This window comes from Pelobates fuscus, chromosome 1 (genome assembly GCF_036172605.1).
Source record: "Pelobates fuscus isolate aPelFus1 chromosome 1, aPelFus1.pri, whole genome shotgun sequence".
In the NCBI taxonomy this organism is placed as follows: Eukaryota; Metazoa; Chordata; class Amphibia; order Anura; family Pelobatidae; genus Pelobates; species Pelobates fuscus.
Genome location: NC_086317.1, coordinates 210,068,741 through 210,090,616, shown reverse-complemented (window position 1 = coordinate 210,090,616; position 21,876 = coordinate 210,068,741). Strand labels below are relative to the sequence as shown.

The 21,876-nt window shown below is 36.8% G+C and overlaps 1 protein-coding gene across 20 annotated transcripts in view; it reads right to left on the bottom strand.

Annotated features, from left to right (window-relative positions):
- EPB41 (erythrocyte membrane protein band 4.1) overlaps nucleotides 1-21,876 on the bottom strand; it is a 403,184-nt gene that overhangs the window by 307,341 nt on the left and 73,967 nt on the right. For 13 of the 20 annotated variants that reach the window (XM_063454186.1, XM_063454293.1, XM_063454319.1 and 10 more), the window contains exons 11-18: nucleotides 20,302-20,474; nucleotides 18,269-18,379; nucleotides 14,534-14,638; nucleotides 12,285-12,478; nucleotides 11,410-11,469; nucleotides 9,727-9,768; nucleotides 5,618-5,680; nucleotides 3,960-4,139 (exon numbers count right to left, since the gene is read on the bottom strand). In XM_063454186.1, coding sequence (XP_063310256.1) covers nucleotides 3,960-4,139; nucleotides 5,618-5,680; nucleotides 9,727-9,768; nucleotides 11,410-11,469; nucleotides 12,285-12,478; nucleotides 14,534-14,638; nucleotides 18,269-18,379; nucleotides 20,302-20,474 — 928 coding nt within the window. The remainder of the gene's footprint in view (nucleotides 1-3,959; nucleotides 4,140-5,617; nucleotides 5,681-9,726; nucleotides 9,769-11,409; nucleotides 11,470-12,284; nucleotides 12,479-14,533; nucleotides 14,639-18,268; nucleotides 18,380-20,301; nucleotides 20,475-21,876) is intronic. The other 7 variants (XM_063454301.1, XM_063454309.1, XM_063454215.1 and 4 more) reach the window with 6 other exon arrangements.

Genomic DNA, 21,876 nt, shown 5'->3' with positions numbered 1-21,876 from the left:
GGTGACCGGGAACTGCAAGGTCAAATGGTCGGGTTATCGTTACAGTGGTAGGGTCTGCGGCCAAGTGCCGATGGGGACCTTTAGGTAGTTTTGTAGCCGAATGACTGCCAGAGAGGTGCTTTTGGCAACAACGTTTGGTAGATGAGAAGGTACTGAGGGTTGTAAAAAGCTCTCTTGGGGGGGGGGGGGGGGGGGGGGGAGGCGGAGCCTGGCAGCCATGCCGAGCGGCCACACATAATGGAAGCTCCAAGCTAAAAGTGAGCAAATATAGCCGTAATTCCAGCTAAAGCCCTACATCTTGCCAAATTATACTCCTGAACACAAGGGGCTACCGCTGCGGCTACAAGCAGCAGGTCTCACGACCGTGATCGGCGGCTCCTACCTCGAGATTGATCTGAGGCCTGCGGTGGCCTGCTCGGAAGGCGGAAGGGAGGCGGCCGATCCCTTCGCTGACTGTGGCGCGCCTGCCCGGGGCATCTCAAGCAAACGCAACCCCCCCCCACTGCCGGTGAGGGACATCCCGGCAAACATAGCCTGAACAAAGCTTTACCTGCACTGCTGGATCAGCACTCATAACTATGGCGGACGCCACGTGCAGCCCCACACCCAGCTCTCCACTGCCCCCTCTTGCAGAATGACTCGATCGCCTGTTTGCTGCCTTCTGGGACAAGCTATCTCGCCGCAGAGGCACCATCGAGCAGACCCCACAGAACACCATCCCGAGCGCTACCACACAGGGAACTTCATACCCTGGACGGACCGCCGGTGCTGCGCGGACGGTGGGAGGGAGAAGGCGAAGGAACAGACGACGGCCCCAGAGCCGCAGAATGTCAGAAAGCCACCTCACATCAGAACAGAGGGCCGCACGGGGTAGACCCCCCCCAAAACCGCTCTGCCCACGGGAGTTCACTACACTGCAACTGAAGAGACACCCTACCCGAGTTCAAGAAGCACGCTGTCACGAAGCCGGCAAACTCAGAACACTGATCTGGGTTGGTAATGGGGGCTGGGGGGGCACTGCCAATAAGAAACTGAACACTCATTCGTGCCTGGAGAGTATCCAGCACCAAAAGGGCATCGGCTAAACCCATCTGGGCAACTCACAGGCTTAACGGCCAAACCTCTTGGAGACAATTGCCTGGCTCCTGGACTTCCTCCACATTGCCTATTGCTTGCTCCTGACAACGGATGGCTGCAAACCTACCAGAGCACACATGAGTACTACCTAGAGGTTACCCAACGCTTCCAGTTCCACATCTTGAAATACACTCATATTTTAATGTGATCTACTTTGTTACATCCCAGTCACTGTGCATAAAATATGTCTTTCCACCTCTCTTGACCAAGCAACCACTGACTGGAACAATTTAAACATGTTTAAGCTAAAATACCTGTGCAGTTTCCCTCATGTGCCACAATGCTTTACAATTTGAATTGCCTCCGTTTTATTATGTTTTAAAATGCGTTAAACTGTGGCAACACACACATGAACAAAAAACAAAAAATGTGCAGTTTTTCATATATGCCACAATGCTATACCTACTGAAGTGCTTGTATTTTATGTAATGGCATAATAATAAGTATGCTTGTCAAACTCTTGCACAACCAAAATAAAGAATTTAATAAATTGGAAAAAAAAAAAAAAAAAAAAAAGCTCTCTTGGGGAAAAGATATGGGTAACATAGGACAGGGTCCGCCACAAGCATTTGTTTGGACCACAGATGAAACTGCATGATGTCAGACAAGAGTGGAAACTAAAAAGGAGAACTTCACCCAGCACTGGATAAAAGGGTTTAAACCCATTTTCTGATAAAGAAAAGGGGTGGACGACCATTATAATGCCAGGGCATTATTAACTTAAACAAGATTGGTTATAGAAACCCTTTTTGGTCACATGGAAACAAACTGAAAGCTTACAAAGCAAGCTTTAGTTCAATAAAAACCGCTTCATTAGTAGGGCAACTGTTTTTTTTTTCAGGGTTATTCTTGGGTGTTTAAGCAACAATATTGTCATAAGTAACTTTATAAATTTTCCAAACAATATGTTTCCTGTGACCACAGAATTCAAACAAACTGCTTTGAGTAGTTTGCTATATGCATGATGAAGTCCATATTACATGGCATTGTGGCCGGCAGCACTTGCTGTATCAAGGTATATTAGTGACCTACGTTTTTCAATACATTAGCGTTGAACTTGGTTACAATGTACAAGGACAAAGGTTACAAGGTATGGGGGTCAACAAGAATTTTATGTTTTTTTTGAGCATTCAAAACACTTTCGAACAGTAAACAGCATTTAAAACCTGAAGGTCCCAAGTCACTTGGGTGTGGCAATTATTTTGCCTTCATCCCAACAAGATATAGCCATTGTTATTTGAATGAATGTTGCTAGGTAAATAAAAAAAAATAGAAAAATAAAAATACCACACAAAAACAAAAAACTTGTTTTTAAATGACCAGTTCTTTGTGAGGTATATCAAGCAAACTATAAGGAATTACTCCCAGCACCATAACTACACTGACACTGACCAAATGTTTTCAGAAAATATATTTTTTTTGGAGTAACTAAAGTCATACAGGGTAAATGAATTCATCTTGACAGCAGTGCACTGCTTTCTGGTTTCAAAATGTTGTATTGACTTACAAAATATAGAGAAAGTGGGAAAGGGGCAGCTTGGGAAGATAGGTAACTAAAAATGTAGAAAATGTTATACACCGTGAAATGCTGGTAACTTTCACCATGGAAAAGTCTAAACAAACAGACCAATAATTCAGCACAAACTTCTCTCTCACTAAATTCCATTGCTCTCTGGACACTGCATAGAATCTATAGATAGGATGCAATACTGGGATTAATACAGTCAAGTCCTGACTACGTGTGATTTGTGGTAATGCAAAAAGAGTGGGGCACTGGTGCCCATAATTCTTTCGATCAGTGCATCCTAAATGGACAGAATACCCACCACAATGTATAACTCAGAGCAGGAAGATTAAAGCAAAATTAAACAAGCCAAATACTGCAGTATATGCAACTATGCATATATGCTCGTAAAATAAATAAAATATAGAAAGACAAGTGTAAGATTATTATTTAATAAAACAAATCTAATTTAAAAAAAAAAATATCTATAAGAGTTTCATTCCCCCCACCCCCTCCCTTTCTCATGATTGGGTGCACCAAATACATTTCTTTTCCATGCTTCATTTTTCCTTTCCTTCCACACCCAATGTAGTACCTGCTTCTTCACATCTTTATTGCTACCGTCGCTATTCAAACTGTTTTGCTTTTATATCACTCTCGTGAACCTTCTCAAGCTCCAGGGTTTTGAGGTTTGGGCTATCCTGAATTTCTCAACACTGGGGTATTACTTTTCAATTTACATAGTTTTCTGTGTACTTGGATGGTCTGAAAGGTATCACTTTTTTGTCTGTTTTCCTGTTCCAGGGTGACTTTGGTTGGAAAATATTTAGGCATGTTATGTTACACATTTTATCCAAAACGTAAAAATTTTAGTTCATGTGAAGTCATAATCTGGGCAATACTGGATAACCTGACATGGCTTTCTAAATGCAAAATATCTATCTGGCTCAAATTAGCAGAAAGTTACTTCAGCATGGTTATCATAACACAGACTTCTGTGATCTACACTCATACATTGTACACTTGTACCACGCATTGAATTTATTTTCCCTCCCATCTATTTTCTGCACTTCTTTCTAAAATGTATTTATCATTTACCAGCTTATTAAATCTGGCATATTAAGAAACTATGACAGTAAGAAAATTATTACTTAAAAAAACGTCATGACTGTTCATTTTTAAATAATTAATAGAATTCAAATACAAATCATAAGATCTAAGACACATGCAAGTTGGTATAGCTAATGATAAAGTATATACACATATAAATAAATATTGATTACAATGCATTTTTTGTTAGCATTTGATTTGTCCTTACCCCATCTGTGCCAGTCTGGACCTGTCCATTAAAGCTGAGGGTACGAAAAGGAGAGTGGGTTGAAAGGCGTTTGTCCCATTCGCTTGGTCTTGCAGCTGGCACGGATTCCATGAAACTCTTTTTCAGCTCACGGATACTGGCATGATGTCGGATGATTTCCTCTTTTTCATTCTCGAGATCCTTATAGCACAGTAAAGTGTGTAAAGATTGGACAAGTTGGTAGAAAGTTTTAAGGAAGTGTTTGAAATAAAATGGGGCATAGTAAGAAAAAGAAAAAGTGAAAAAAGTTGGAAATAAGAAGAGGAAAATGAAAGAAAATAGGATAAGAGCATGGTGGCAACAGACAAATGTATGTAATTAAACATTACCATATTACAGTGAAAATAGCACAATTAAAGCACTTTCATTGGGTCCATGTTATTGCGACAGCTATGGAAGTGTAGGTGTTAATAATTCACAGTACGACTTGAACCCCACATATTATTACTGCATACCGTGTTGTCAAAGCAGAAATCTTTCTAAAACAATAGCCAAAGCTGGATATTTAGATATACAAAAATACAAACAAAAAAAAAAAAACCTCAAGATCAACTCAATATTTATGTGAAGTGGCCAGTCTAAGCTCCAAACTACTATAACTTAATGAAATGGGTTTTGGAGCATAAATCTTGCTCCTCTAGTTTCAATGCTCAATTTTCTGCTGTTTAGGAGTTAAATAGCTTTATTTCTGTAACCCAATCCATATCTCCTCTAGCTATGAATCACACAACCTTTTTCCTGAAAAGACTGCTCTGGCCAGCAGCCTTCTGTGTGAGATAAGATGAGGATCTCAGCAAGAAGAATGAAAAACCACCAAAGCCTGCAGACCTCGTTTGCAAAACATCAGAAAAAAGACAGGGTTACTAGGAGTATAATATTTTACTCTGCATATAATGTGCTAAATACCCAGTATATAATTTAATACCCTAAAAATGTGTCTGTATTTTCATTTAATTTTAGCATTAAGAATTAACCCAGATCTAAAATAAGGTTATTCAAACATTTACATATTACCCAGTACAGTAATAATTCTTTAGACATGAGAATGATTTGTGTTGTAACTATAGGAAGGCTGGTAAATGCTATTGGACCAAGTGTCTTCATATAAAAACAAAACATAAAAAAACAACAAAAAAAATAAACATATTAGAAAAATTACAATATTTAATTCATGCAAAAAGTAAAAAATATTTCTAATTTGAACTTAATTCTGCATAAGTATTGACATATGTTTCTGCAAAAGAAAACAATCCCAAAGCTACCAAAATGTTAGAATCCTCAAATTCTCATCACACCCTGGCAGATACATAATCATAGTCAAAAAGAAAAAAAATCTATGTAATATGAACTGGGTTTGTTATAAAATTTTGTTTAAACCAGTGAGCAATTGGATATAAAGCAACATAGCTGAGGCATGGACATGTGAGTGTTCACATCCTTTGGTGTACATGCAATAGCCTTAAAGAATAAAACAAATGTGCATGCAAAAAAAACAAAACACACGCAGACAGACTGTAGGCACTTTGGCAAACAGACAAATGAAGCAAAAATATAGAAAAATTTAGAAAAAAAAAAAGTAATAAAAATGGTTGCGTGGAAATGCGTGAAGTTATACCAACCTCCAACATTAAATTGCTATGCCTGATATATATGTTTTCACCCTCTAGTTTCTTTGCTCTTTTCTGTGAAAGTGAACAAAAATAGGTAGAAAAGCAATATAAATAAAAAATAAATAAATAAATGGAAAAAAAAAAAAAATGGAAAAAAAAAATGTCTATGTAGTGTTGTGGGCCGGCAAAGAAAAAGATAAAAAAAGATTTATAATAGCCTGAATTTTTTTTGTACTTTGACAATGATATGCAATGTATGTTGGTCCTGTTAAATGTGTAAGTTTGGTGTGCCTAAAATGTATGCATTCACACCTACAACCCTCAAAGATGGGAGCAGCCAGCTTTCATTTTTTTATAGAGCACAGGTGAGATAGAGTTTTGCAACATATATTTCTATATAAACTTTATAGGTTTATTTATTAATTATTTATTTGTTGGTGCTTTTTTCCCTTTGGCTTTTATGTATTAACTTGGTCTCTGAAGTTTTGCAAAAGCCAGTATTTACCAAATATAGTGATAAGTCCACTACGATATATTATGTATGCTTTCAATAGCATTGTTGCACTCATTTGGTAAAAGTTAATTACAATTTGCAAAGGCACATAAAAAGTTTAAGTAGTATCTACACTTTTTTAACAGTAATTAACAGCATAAGCTAGGCTATTCTTAAGGTCTGAAACATCAGTTTCTAAAAATTTACAAAATTAACTAAAAACAAAATTTCAGAGAAATAAATACAAGTTGCAAAATACAGGCTAGACGAGTCAAGTTGTGAAGATTAAATTCAGCGTTTTTTTCCACGTCTGACAATACAAAAACTGTACAGCCAAATATGGGTGTACATTTGGATGTAACAAACTTTGTTAGAATGTATTTATTTTTTGTATCCTGTGTTAAAGAAGCCAGGAACACAGATGAGATGGCTGTAGCTGAACAGTTAAGTACCAATTCGTATGTCTTCAAATAGCAATAAAAAAAAGATTGAGCCTTCTTATTCTATATAAAACTACTGCCAAAACTTTAGCCATCTGTATTGTTTTCTAAAAAAAATAGTGTTAACTATTTTCCCCACTAACCTCACCGTAGAAGCATTTATATATTGTGCAGTACAAGAAATGCTGAGAGTTGGCTACTAGTAGGTCATGCAAACTGTCACCCATGCGAATACATTCATTTACTCAGAGTCAATGAATGCAACAGGTCTAAAGGGCATATTGTAGCCACACGTGCGCACCTGGCCAAAGGCTTCACTAAAATGTCCTTTAAGTAATTAGAAAGTATCACACTACATACACAGTTTAAGCAGGAGCCATCCTTTTTATTATCAGTTGATACAAAAGGATGTTTCAGTAGATGAGGGACAGGAATTTGCTGTGATACTGTGGTCGGACTACGCCATGCAAAATTGTCTTGTAACATGCAATATTGTCTGCAGATGCACTTCGGATGCTGTACCAGGTTTTGTCATGTATTGGTCATTCACATGACAGCGTGCCAGTAGATTTGCTTTGAATGCGCCTACTCTTACTAACACTTTGATATGTTGCTAGTCACAAAATAGCAAGAAAATCATTCAATAGCTTTTATTACAGTTCAACGTCATAATCATAGTAAACATTTCTAGGTGTCTCAGAGCACTGCAGAGAAAACATACAAATAAAAATGGCACTTTAAAATTACATTCCCCCTTAATAATAGAAGGGAAACGCAAAAAAAAAAAAAAGGCCTACTACCAATATCAGCATTCTATACACCCTAAAAAGTATCTTAAAACACTGTACAGATCCAAAAACTGGTAAAGTGACAAGGGGAATATCTAGTATAGATCTGTCTTTTCCCACAAAAATATTAGTACTCTCAAAAATGACTGTGTATGCACAGGTTACTACTTGATTAGAATTAGGGCTTGTGTTTTATGTTTGTTTTTTTTCTCATGTGTTACACTGAAAATAAATATTTTGGTTCTTTTACACTCTCTCTCCTTACCGGCTAGAGAAAATTAATTATTCAGCAGGCCATATATTAATTATAACCAAGTTATAACAAAGAGATCTGTCACTTTTGGGGGGTCTGCATATTTCAATGTGGGTCCGATAATTGCGATGGGTAGTTGAGTTTTACTTACCGGTACTTCAGGATGTCCATCACAGCGCCGCATTCGTCATGCTGCTTCTTCAGTCTCCTGGTGAATCAGTTGCCAGGAGCCACATCAGTGCTGCACTCTTGCCAATGTGGAAAAGTATAACACTGAAGTCTATGGAGGATCCTGCAAGGCCCACCCCTCCATAAGCATAGCCTGAATCCCGCAGCCATGGACAAAAGTTAACGGCGGAGATTTGTCTTTTGTCAACCTCAGGCTTCCACCTGAGTCCCTAGTTTGTATTATGGTAGTTTCAGATTGCGGTGGAATTTCAATAAATTTCAAAGCAGTCTTGATCAGTTTTTCATAAACAAAAAAAATGTTTTATTACATACGGAAAAGTGACAGATCTGCATTAAGGTGTGGGTTTCATGTAAAATTCTAAAATACTTGTGTGCTATTTATTTTGCTTTTCAAACCACTTAGTTAAAATATTATAAAAGAAGCTTCTGGGGCAGAGCCTAGCTGGTAAACTGAGCAGACGTGTGTTGCCAGTGCTCCTGAATATTGTCTGTCTTTGGAGCATCACCCAGATTTTAAACAACTTCATCTACTCACAGATACCTCTCAGATTGGGCATGCCCTATTGAACGGCCTGACACCTCACTCAAGGTCACAGTCTGCAGGAAACACAAGGTGCTGTTTGTGGCATACCACGGACAGGGCTGAGGAGAGGCGGACAATCTCCTTAAGTTTCAATCCTCTAGCCTCTTTGTGCAGCTTCCTACCCCCCTGGACCGGCGGGGGTTATCCTGGTCCCCACTGGGCTATTCCGCAACAGCTATACTGCTCCCACCATGCACCGCAAGTTCATCGCACACCGTCGCACTCTGCAAGAAAGATAGAGTGGCTACGTCCATTCCATGAGCCTACCGCAAACATGCTTCTACGCCTGGATGAAATTTTCCAGACCTTGTGGATGAGGATCCTAAAACGAACAGGAACACAGCAAGGGGGTCGGGATGAGAGAGAGCAGCCGAAGCCAGTTGGATCTCCTCAAGGTGTTCCTGTCGTTCAAGCACTCCACATATCGGTTACCCACCTTCCTGGGCAGAGAGTCATCTAAGGCACAGCTTCACTACATCAACCTCATGCATGGAGGACCACATGCCGACGACGGTTATCAATATCTGGATTCTCTGCCTCCCCTGCTCAGGGGAGAGGACTTGAGCGCGCCCGAGTCTGAGTGTATATGATGCCGGCCCAGATCCAGAGGAGAGCCTGGTCATGGCGCGAATCAGCAATTCCCCACCCGAACTTTCTAAGTTGCATGCTTTATTTGCCACTGTTGGGGATTGGCTGATCCACTTGCAGTAAGGGCGGATTTTGTGTATTCTGCACATATCTGCATTTTTTTCCCTTTCGTTTTTATGCTGTTTATTTACATGTGTTTCTTTGTCTGGGAAGCTCTAGAGCGTTCTAGAACCTGTGCTGTAGGTTATGAGCAGTTAGGCTTTTCTCAACTGGTATGACATCATGGTGTGGTACTAATGTTTTAACCCGACACACATCCTGCACTAGCCTTCCATGTGACCGGCAGCACCCACTTTCACTCAAGAGAAAACGACTGTCAGTGACAGCCTGTCATTATCGGTTTATCTAACCCGTTTTATAGCGATGTTAGGTTGTCACTTCGAACAGCATGTCTATCTTATATATAGTTTATCACACATATCTGGAGAGCTTTCTCGGTTAACGGCCTTAATTCATGCTCTTTAACATGTAAACCTGGCACACTCAGTGAGGAACATCCCTCTAGATATGTCAGCTTAATATTACTATTATATTATAAAATGTGCCTGTTTTCTTTGCCTACAACTCTAAAGCACGTGTGCTCAACCACCTGTCATCCGCTGTTGGGGCGTGACGAACCTGTTTGTTTATTTGTGCACTTCAAAAATAAAGAATTATAAAAGAAGCCTCTGTCAGAGTATGATATTTGTTGACATATACAGAATGAGACAGACACTGTTCTAACCTTCCGCATGCGGACTATTTCATCCTCTTTCTCAGGTGGTTGCTGTGTAAGGTATGGAAAAATGAAAAGAAAAGAATTATCATACACACATCAATAATGCAAATAAGAAAACACACAAAGCAAAAAAACAAACAAACACAAACTAAGGGGAAATAGAGGATTCCGAAACCAAATCAAAACAAACAACCCTTATAGTTAAAGAATATTTAACAAAGACGATTCTAATAAGCTTGCACATGATAACTTAAGGTAGTTAAACAACAGAACACAGAGGGCAGTGTGGACAAAATGACAGGAAAAAGCTGGGTTCTTCCATGGGTGAGTCTAATATTATGGAACTCACCACTTGGCATTTAGAAGATTGCGTTCATTATCACAGCTATGGCAGTCAGAATTTGTTACCATTCCAGTGACAATGTTTATATACAGTACATTGATTCCTTGATTCTCTCATCTGCTGCATTTTTAAGTAATACGTAAAATAAACATGTCATGACAAGTTTACATGGGACACTGTAGTCACCAAAACATCTTTAGCTTAATGAAGTAGTTCTGGTGAATAGATCATGCCCTTGCAGTCCCACTGCTCAATTCTCTGTCATTTAGGAATTAAATCACTCTTTTTCATGCAGCCCAGGCCACACATCCCTGCATGTGACTTGCACAGCCTTCCTAAAAAAATCCTGTAAAGAGTCATCTAATGTTTACACTTCCTTTATTGCATATGTTGTTTAATTTAGGATTTCTTATCTCCTGCTCTGGTGATCGCCTTCTACACCCTGCAGGAGCCTCGTGTGTGATTAAAGTTCAGTTTACAGAGCAGGAGATAAAAATGTCTAAAGCAAATTAACATCACATTCCAAATGAAACATTTTCCCCCAATGCAGGCTGAGTGAGTCACAGCCAGGGGAGATGTGACTAGGGCTTCATAAATAGAAACAAAAGTGATTTAACTCCAAAATGACAGAATAGAGAAACAAGATTGCAGGGGCATGAGCTATACACTAAAACCCCAAAACTGCTTCATTAAGCTAATGTTTTGATGCCTATAGTATCCCTTTAACATATAACAACTTAACATAGAGATAAATGATATACATATATATGCATTGGGAGCAATTATAGCATTACAGGTTTCCATCTCTCCAACACCTAGCCTCTGCTGCTGATACTGGTCCTGTTTGGGGACACAGACTGGCATACCGGTCTAATGCAGAAGAATGATTGACAGATAGAGTAGGAAACATAACTTTAAGTGTCATTCAGTATTGTTTTTTTAATTTAAATCAAAGTTGTGTGTACTGTGACCGGTACATACAAAAGGGCAGAAGGATATTAATTTTAAAATGATCAATGCCACCTATTTGTGGAAAACAGACACTTTCAAATATATACATAACAGTTAGGTGATAGTTGAAACATGAATGGCTGTAGGGAGGGACAAGTAAAACCTCACACAATTGAAAGCAAACTAAAATGTAAAATACAGTTGGAATATCAAGTGTCAGAAAACCTACAGATGATGACAAACTATTGGCACCGCACTGTGTGCCATGAAGAGTTAACTTTGGCATATCTACCTATTCCAAATATGTTTTACATTAACAGAACTTGCACTGAACTTTGTTGCATTGCAGCCTCTTAAATAAGATTCACACAAACCATTCAGTGCTGCAAACTAACCTGCACTTGATCTCCATTGATAGTGGGCGAAGAGGAATCTGGAGGTGGAGATGTTGATTCCTGATTGAAAGACACAAACAATTTTTTTGAATGATTAACAAAAGGTGAGGAGATCAAAATGTGGAAAAACTGAACTAAACATTATTGGACAGGATCATTTAGTTTTCTTCTGATAATAAGAATGTAAACCACAGTAACTAGGCAGAACTATACTCATGGGAAAGAAGAAGTGGAACATGGATTTAATTTTTAAGTAGTGATGCTGCCATAAAGACTAAAATATGTACAAAATACAGGTTAGGGAACAGCGAGCAAACACACAAAAAATAAAATAATAGTTTTCAGTTTTGCAAGGCAACTTTAAAAATCACCTATCTTAGCAAACAAATATGGTGATTCAGTTACACCATAAGGCCAAATTGTGTTAAACCCACTAGTAATAATACCCTGACGTCACAGTTCTCCAGTATCAGTGGTTGGGACACTAATTTTAACATGGAAGAACTACAAAATTACAATTCTTTTTGAGGTTTGTGAAGACTATTAGTTAATTTCTTCACTGGAAGGCTTCTAAGGACAATGACAAATTAGTTATTCAGTAAAAACAGCTCTGAGGTTGCAGTAAGAATGTAAGATTGATTACATTACAATCAGAGGAAAGTGTCATGATAAACTTAACACTGTAAAGCAGATATAAAGAATATCAGGATATAGTAAATATAAAATGTTATGATATTTTAGAGCATATATGTTAATAAAGCTGGTGTACAAATGCTGTCCAATATTTTAATTCTAATTATTTGTGCAGACACAGCAAATTGCCAAGTAAAGAAACATCCAATCATCAACACAGTACTTATCCTAAGTGTAATCACCTCTAGTGTGTCCCGTACTTTCTGCATTTTTTCCTGTAGTTTATTTTCCTCCTTATCTTCTATCTTAACTGCAGCTTCTTCTGTCCTACGGGCTGGGACCTCTCTGGAGGCAGCAGGTGGTATAATCACTTGGTTATGAGAGATGACTGGAGCAGACACAGGACGGGGACTGCGTTCTGGGGTTCCAACGGCAGCTTCAAAATGAAAGATGCAATGTTATTGCTTCTTTTAATAGTTCTAATGGGTTTTTAGCAAACGTCAGTTTTATTTCCCAATGCTAAACAATTTCCACTGAGATGAGATAATGAGACAAGATTTTGATTTTGTTTGTATCATCAAGGCACACAAAAGTGACAGCCAATAAACCTGTATGTATAATGAGTTCTTCATTCAGCTTGTAGATGGATACTAATCATAAACACAGAAATAAATAAGAAATAATTAGGATATCATTTATCAACACAGTGATATGTTTTTGATACATATACCGCATGGATGTAGAACATAATAGATCTTAAAACCATCATCAAAAATATTACACACCATGACATTTTAAGTGATTATAAGCAGTAGTTCCCAAACCATTCATCTTGCAGCACCGGCAGCCCAGATTTAAAAGATTTCCCCGTTCTGGTAGATATTGGGTATAGTGATGCAAGGTAGACAGATTTGGAAATCTCTGATCTACTGCCTGAGCTGTACTTTGTGATACAAACAAAATCTAAATGGAAACGGTTGGCTATTCTGCTGTTTAAGCATCTTAAGGACCAAAGATGGTCTATGCTATCACCATCCATCTGGTCTTTTTAAAATCCTGTTCCAAAAAGGAATGTCACACTCATTTCAATATAGAGAGGCTATAAAAAGCAGTTCTAGCTAGACATTTGAAATTGTTAAAAAAATCTTTACAGACCAGACTGCGTTGTTTGAAAATGTCATTAGTCCTTAAGTTAATTATAGGTTCATGCAATGTATTACTCTGCATTCATTAAGAGTAAAGTTTTTTTGTTTTTCTTCAGGTGAAGCAGAAAAGCAAAGCATTTAGCACTTTACATGCAGAATATGTCAGCTCCTACCTCTTCTGGGTTTGTTCCATTGTTCACAAATGTGAAAAATGTTTGTCTTTATTAGAGAATACAAAGCTATTATTAAAAAAGTTATTGATTAAAAGTCTCCCAAGAATCAGATGCATTTTGAAAACTACAGCCACCGTGCAACACCACTCCAGAAATATTTAGTTACACGTCCCTAAAGAGGTGTATGTTGGTGGAAAAAAAAGGAATGCTACTATACCATAACAAATAAGCTTGAAAAATTATAAAAAAAAAATAATACTCAAAATAGGCTATTCCTCAGGATGCTCTTCTGAATATTTTAATATCCTGTCATACTTGTAATGAGCCTAGAAAGTGGATAATTTTCAATCGGTTTACTATTAATACTAAGAGTATTCAATTAAATGGAACAAATAATACACAAAAGATTAACTGAAAGATCATTGGTTATTGCACAGAATATCTAAGACTTCTTTAATAAAGCTTTGTTAACTTGAGGCTTCCTATTGAGTTTTCATCAAATCTTCTTGCACTAAAATGATTACATGTGAGCTCCGTTTATTTATTCCACTAATTCAGAGCTAGTACAATGCCTGCAGGTTGAATTTAAAGCCCTAAGTTGGTACTATTAAAATGGGTCTCTGAGCTACAGGTCTCTGTCAGACCAGCTGCCCATTACATTACTTGCAGCAATATAGCAAGGAGTTAAGAACAGGTATAACACTGCTCTTAACATCATTGGTAAGCATTAAACCCTGGCTGTCAGTTGGTTGTCAGGGTGAAAATCCAGATCTACACATCTGTAAGAAATAATAGGCATTCTATGAAGTTCAAAATATAAAAAGATTTTGCAAAGTAAAAAAGTTTTTAGGATAATGGCAATAGGATGCAGCATTTATTTCTCTTTGTGTGATGATCTGACAATTCCATGGTATGATGGTAGCCATGGCTCCTATTTCTACTTTTAAAGCCTAAATGTGTTAGCATTTTATCAAGAATAAAAAACAAAAAACAAACAAAGCATAAATTAAACCACATAATTTATCTGAAAAAAAGCTGATAAGTATTCACACAAATGTTGCGGTCTTTGCATGTTTTTAGCGTCTTAGTGAGTCCAGGCCATTAACCATGAAAGTTTGCCACAGCACCGTTAATGTTAGGTAGGCAGCAATATTAGCCTTTGCAAACCAATACCTGGCTGCTCAATCTCCACATATACTGTGGGGACGTGTTCATGTCCAGTTTTCTTTCTTCCTGCTTTGGGAGCAGCCTGGTCAGTATTTTTCAGCACGATATCTACTGAAAGCAGGGTGATGATATCACTACTATTGTCAATTTTATCCTGGTGATATAGGCTTCAAAATGACATTCCCAGAACTCCCATGTTCAACAGAAAGCCAAAAGACACTCCAACCTTTTAACTTTATTAACACATACAGCTCTAGTATCACATTACAAAAAAAAAAAAATCTACATCTGAAAACTTTCATGCATTGTTACCATTTAACCAAGCGGAACCAGAACCAACATCACAATAAGTTGCATAGAAGGATAAGAACAGTGAAGCACACTGGGATGGGGGAATACATTTCATGTTTATTCTGAATGACTGCTACAGGAGTGGAATAAAGTAGGGCTAATAAAAAAAACACACTAGGTAATTTAGAAAAACCAACACAAAGAACAATAAACATTGAAGGTATAAACTTATAGCTCTTCATTTACAAGTGAAATATGAATTTTCTTATTAAATGGAATAGTAACCAAATATTTGTGTAAATGTATGTATCACAACAAGGATCTTATAAAATGAACTTGAAATCTAAAATTAACCTAAAAGGGGAAAATAATGCTTATATTTGATACTTCTTATCGCTATTAATGTAAAACAATGTTTCTTATTGTGTTACCCAAAAGGATTACTAACAGGATAGCATGCAAATCGCAGCAAGTTGATTCTGGAAAAGATGTCACAAGGCAAAAGCTTTATAAAATGTAACACTGTGGTGAGCTCCCTAACTTAGCACATCCATAGATACACTGTATGGACAAAAGTATTGGGACACCTGTCCATTACACCAACATGGTGTTTTATGACATTGCATTCTAAATACAAAGACATTAATATGTATTTACACTCTTGAACCCCCTCCCCCACCCCTCTTACCCCACTTTGCAGCTATAACAGCTTCCACTCTTTTGAAGTGTTTCTGTGGGAATTTTTGACCATTCATCTAGTAGATAATTTGTGATGTCAGACACTGATGTTGGACAATAAGGCCTGGCAAGCAATCACCGTTCCCAAAGGTTTTCGATGGGGTTAAGTTTATGGTTCTGTGTGGGCAAGTCAAGTTCCTCCATACCAAACTCACCCAATCATATCTTTACGGACTTAGTTTTATGTACTGGGACATTTCATGCTGGAAAAAAAATGGCCTTCTCCAAACGGTTACCTCAAAGTTGGAAGCATAGAACTGTCTAAAATGTCTTGGTATGCTGTTCCCTTCACTGCAAGTAAAGGGCCTAGTTCAACCCATAAAAAGTAGCCCAATTACCAATATTTCTCCTCCACAAAACTTTATAGTTGGAAGAAAATACATATTCAGGCACACCTGAATATTAGAGGTTTCTTCTAAAAGGCAGTCTTTTTATTTAATGTATTTCATTTTATTTCTCCATAATACCACTTTCATGAACTGATTTATGGCATGGATGACATCCTATCACAGTACCATGTTTGAATTCACTGAGCTATTTTTATCACACATGTTTATAATTGCAGACTGTATGGCTAGGTACTTGATTCTATACACCTGTGACAATGGGTCTGATAGAAACACCTCAATTCAACAATGAGGCGTGTCCCAATAAATTTGCTTAAAAAGCCATACATTGTCTAAATTTAAAAGAGATACAATACAAATTGGCTAACAGGTGGTGTTATAATCCCTTAAAATTATCTCAAATATATCCAGCTACCAATGTCTCAAATGGAACGAGGGATAAATGAATATTTCAATTTAAGCAAGGTTACAAGATGGAAGGAATGGATAGAAAAGACTATAAAAAAAAAAAAAAAAAGTAAGGAATTTAAGAAAAAAAAAGTGAGAAAAAGGGAAAAAAATTAAAAGGAAAAGGAGAAGAAAGATGTTAAAATGGTTGTAAAACTTGGTTAACATCTTAGAGGCAAATGAGTTGATCGACGTACAACATAAGAAGAAAATTTATGAGGATTTATGTTATGTTCTGCTATACCTACTATAGGATTTAGGGAAGAATGATGAAAAGAAATGTATAAAAGGAAACACTAGATAGTACACTGTATTAATATTAGCCAATATGATAAAGGATTAAATTGGTGTAGTGATGTGATGTATGTTTTTAGTGGTTTTTTTTTTTTTGTAATGTTAAGTAGCTAGTATCTCAAGATAGAATGAGACCTATTGATAATTAAGTCATTTAATGGGAAGCCAAGTAAGAATATTCTGCCTTGAAACTTGACACAAGTTAATACAGATGTAATAGTATTTTAAGGCCAGGAAGACGGTTATACTCAGGTCAGGCACAGGCAACCTTCGGCACTCCAGATTTTTTGGACTACACCTCTCATGATGCTTTTCCAGCATTAAGGGTGTAAGAGTATTATGGGGCATGTAGTCCACAACACCTGGAGTGCTGAAGGTTGCCTACCCCTGCTTTAGGTTCTAGGATTATATTAAACTAAAAATCTTGGATGGTTAAACCGAAGGAAGGAAGGAAGGGAAGAAAGAGGGAAAAAGAAAAATAATAGAATAGAATAGAAACTAGAGCATTGTTTCCCTTAAATCATGTTTTTAAATATAAAATCAGAATATCTGGAAAGGTCTTATCATATACTTGGTATGTATTTTATTCTTTGAAATCTTTAATCGAATATAATATTCAAATATGGACAAAGCTTAGAATTTATGTTTTATATGTACTTGTGTCTATTGTATTTATACATTTTTGGAAAATATAAATAAAGAATAGATATATTAAATAAAATAAAAATTTAAAAAAAAAAAAGGAACCTATAACCAAAATGCAAGCAAACATGACCTGTATAAAAGTGTTATATTGATATTTGCAAATTAAGCTTTCATTCAGACAAAGAATCTATACAACATGGCATTACACCTGCTGTTTTAAGTAAGCTTGGGAAAATAATTTATCTACGAATTATCTACCAGGTACAACTACCTCCACTACAGCCTCCATGGAAGCCGCACCTGTCTCACAATTTCACCGCATGCAGTGCCTGATCTGGCACTGGATTTATGCCAAACTATAAATATTATTTTACATTTTTGGTTAGAAAATTCCTTGGTTTATTTTGATTAAAGCCCCCTTCATAGATTTATTAACATTAAAAAATGTATTCAGTTTTCAAGTTAGAGTGTTCCTTTAAAATGTTTAATATACATAAAGAACAACTTCTGCAGATAAACCCTGCATATTGTATTCCACCTTAGCTTACTTTCCAACAAAGAACAAACATCTTCCATCTACTACCATACGAAGTAGCTTATTTACTACTGTGTCTGCCTCAATATTTTATCATAGGAAAGTAGTGCATAACCATCACAAGCGCATATGCTCAGTGCTAACCCCAACCAATTGTATCGAGGAGCGAACGTTTCCTGGCTACAGAACAGACAATTCATAGCAGACGCTGAGTAAGCAACGAGATATATATATATATATATATATATATATATATATATATATATATATATATCTATATATTTTATTGTTTCTCTCTAGATTTTTAGAAAATGGGGGTCTACTCTAGCATGAAGTGTCCATTAAATGTGTCCAAGAAGCAGCAGCAGAAAAAAAAAACTGTGTTTCAGAAGAGGACAGGAGCAGAGAGTGCAGCAGAAGACCATTCAGACATTGTTTTTATACCTGTGTCAGACAGGGTTGATGATAACACATGTCTTGGCTCCTTTAACTCAAACACTTCATTATCCTCATCTTCCAGGGTTCTGAAATCAACTGAGGCATGCACTCTATTTGCTAAGGAAATTGATAATAGATTAAGAATGATATAATTTCTGGGGCTCTAAACACATTTTTACTTCATATTCATTAGATTGTTTTTTTCCTGAAGGGTTTCAGTGTCCTAACTTTACAAAAAGATGTAGGTAGCCCATTGACTTCCACAGATTGAGTAATCTAGTGCTAGCATAATTCGACAAACAGCAGGTACAAACAAGGTATATCCTTAAAATTGGAGGTCAGCAGCCAGTTGAAAAGGACCTTGCTGAAGGTAAAGGTGTCAAATAAGAAAGACAAAAAACAAATCACAATTCACCAGGCATATATAGATTGTGACTTTTGTATATGGGACATACAATAAAATGAGATTTGAAAAGGTCATGGACATATAAAGAATGACATTGTCATGAGACTCTAAATGTAAAACAAAAGTTAACACATTCACAGGAATGAGGTCACATTAGATACAACAGCACATCTCTCTAGCATAAAATAAAAGAGGAGGTGCTAAGATATCAAAGCAAACATTTAAAAAAACACCTAAACTGATTAAAAAAAAAAGATAAAAACAATAAATAAGAGAAATAAACTATAAGTCATAGATATTAAACTACTGCGGCAAAAGGAGCATTACAATAAAGTAAAAAAGAACACTTGCATATAAAATCAAAGTCCAGAAGTGAATGTTTCATATTAGTACTCCACATATCCTAGTATCAAAGTGGATGAGCTCACCAAGGTATGCTCCAGGAAGCTTCTGAGTTGGTAGCAAGTAAGAAGACCTAATATAAAATATGAAACAACCATAAAGAAAGGTCTTTAAAAAAATTGGACCAGGGGTTCCAAGAGGTTGCTGACCGCAAAGTGCAAATAAAAGTAGCTCCAAACAGAATCTTTGCAAGAAAGGTTATGCCTACAGCGTGAGAACATCGACTTGTTTTGTCCAATAGAACTATGTCGACCTACTTGCAACCTCTTGGAATCCTCTGTCCCAATTTTTATCTGAATGCACATGTAGAAACTTGTTTTTTTAATGGTTTCAAATTTGGACTGCTTACTTGCTACCAACTCAGGAGCTTACCGGAGAGCTATAACTACAGCTGGTGAGCTAGTCCCTGGGGTTAATCCATCCACTCAAATACTAGGGTTTGACGAGCACCGGTGTGGGACTTTCACTTCTGGGCTTATATCTTTCATTTGATTTACAGGTTCTATGCTACGTTGCTTTTATTGAGAGAACACTTAGTGCGATTTTACTTTATTTTAATGCTCATTTTGCCTCAGAATTTGAAAATCCATGCCCTACAAATTATTTCTCTGATTTATTGATTTTATTTTTTAAGCTAAATTGTTATTAAATTGGGTTTGCTCTGGTATATTAGAGTCTTCTCTTCTTTTATGCGTTTCCTCTGTGTGAGTTAGACACCCTATTCTTTCTGAGATGACATCAATGATGATCATGAGATTTCATCTACTAAAAGGTTTTCTGATTCCTTTATCTATTTTAGGGGGTCTTATACATTTTCCTTTTTTTTTTTTTTTTAATATATACCTTTCTAGCATCCAGCTTTAAAATGGAAAGTCCCTTCTCTAGAAGCTCAGACTATTTGGTGTGTCTGAGACTACAGCATTATCCACCATGCTAGGTCTTTAAAGTATTTATAATATGTTTTAATTTGGTTGTTCAAATAAAATACATTGTTCCTATCCTGAAAAGCATTTTTGGTTAAATAAATGAATCAGCAGGTCATAAACTCATCAAAAATATAGTATAATTATGGTCCTCACTAGCAACTAAGATACTAGCAGCCAGGAGATCCAGCCTCTTCAATATTCTTTCATCTCAGAAAAAAAAAAAAAAACACGAAACATTGAAAATATTTGACATGAATTGTGAAAAGATTGAAGTGGTAAATATATACGTATAGTGTCACACTTACCTCCATCCAAACTTCGGGATGCTCGTTTACTGGCAGTGCGCTCAAACTGGGGAGCAGGCCGGTCAATAAGGGCACTGGCATGTCTGGTTTGGGCCTGTGTACGACCACTGTAGCGAAATTTGGATCCCAAGGACAAGAACCTGTGCTTAGGGATGGACTCAGTTGATGTCAATCTGAAAAAAAAAATACAAAGAAAAGCTGTAGGACCAATCCAAATGTTTATGACATCTGACAAAATGCACTCTCCCACGCAGAGAATGGAGTAAAACAACCGCTTTAATTGCCATAAATTACATGCATGTTTTTAAAACATTATAACAGTATTGATTACCGTTACCTGGAAAGTATATTCCTCAAGGATTTTAAATTCCAATACTTTTCCACAGACCTTAATTCTAATTAGCTATAACATTATTGCTATATACATCTTCTAAAATAACATGTTAAATTAAAATGTTTATAAATGAACTATTACAACAAGTATAATTACAACAAGAATATCAAATGGACAGTTAAAACCGGAGTTGAACAGTTATTTTAATATATTATGTAGCTGATATGAGGGGGAAACGGAGATAAGACCAAAGGTCAATTGATTTCCCTTTGGTTAGGATCGCTCTGGTCAACACCAGGCGATTGATAGCCTATTATTTATATTATGTATGTACTGTGGTGATCCTATAAATTATAGATTGCTAAACTACAACTTCCACAAAACCTTGCTGTTATCCTCTTAGGATAGCACAAATACTTTAATAAGCATCCTAGCGTGCCATATTTGAGGGTGTGGGTTTACATTTTCAAATTGCCTCCCTCACAAGACATGGTGCACAGAGAGACATGGATAGTAAAACCTATAAAAGGAATATAAACTATTCCTCAGATGGCACCTAGAATATTCCTTTAAAAATACGTGGCCCTACTTGCGTGCACTGAATATGTATGTTTTTTTTCATTAACTATGTTTTTATAAGTACAAGATCAGTTTATTCAGCTTCAGGCAACACATTTAGAAATGTTCAGTACTGTATATTGAAGAGAACAGTGTTATTCTAAGTTACATGTTTCAAAATGTGCTCAGGACATCAGGCCAGAATAGCAGAAAGCTACGCCAGTGCAATATACATCTCTCATGCTGCTATTTAGAATGGAAATTACCTCATCTTTTGAATGTATTAAGAAAACAGGAATAAAAAACAAAACCTACTGCTTATAGCATAAATCACTACAAAGATAAGAATTCTCTTTTGGCAATAAAAACACAATACTAGTCATCATCACTGGGAGCAGAATATGGACACTTTGTAGGTCTCCAAATTATTCTCATGTTTTACACATCCTGTGCTCATTATATGTACTTACAGGGTGTGTACAATGTAATTGTTTATTGTTAAATGTTGTGTGTGCTCTCCTGTCCTGCTGATTCTCAACCATCTGTGGAGCTTGTACTGTTGAAAGGATCTTGTAAGAGCTCTATGCACTACCTGAATAGCATGGCTCGTTAATGTGCATATTGTGATAGATTTGCATATTAAGATTCCTGCAGGCAGGGGAGATATTTTGTGTTTGTAATGG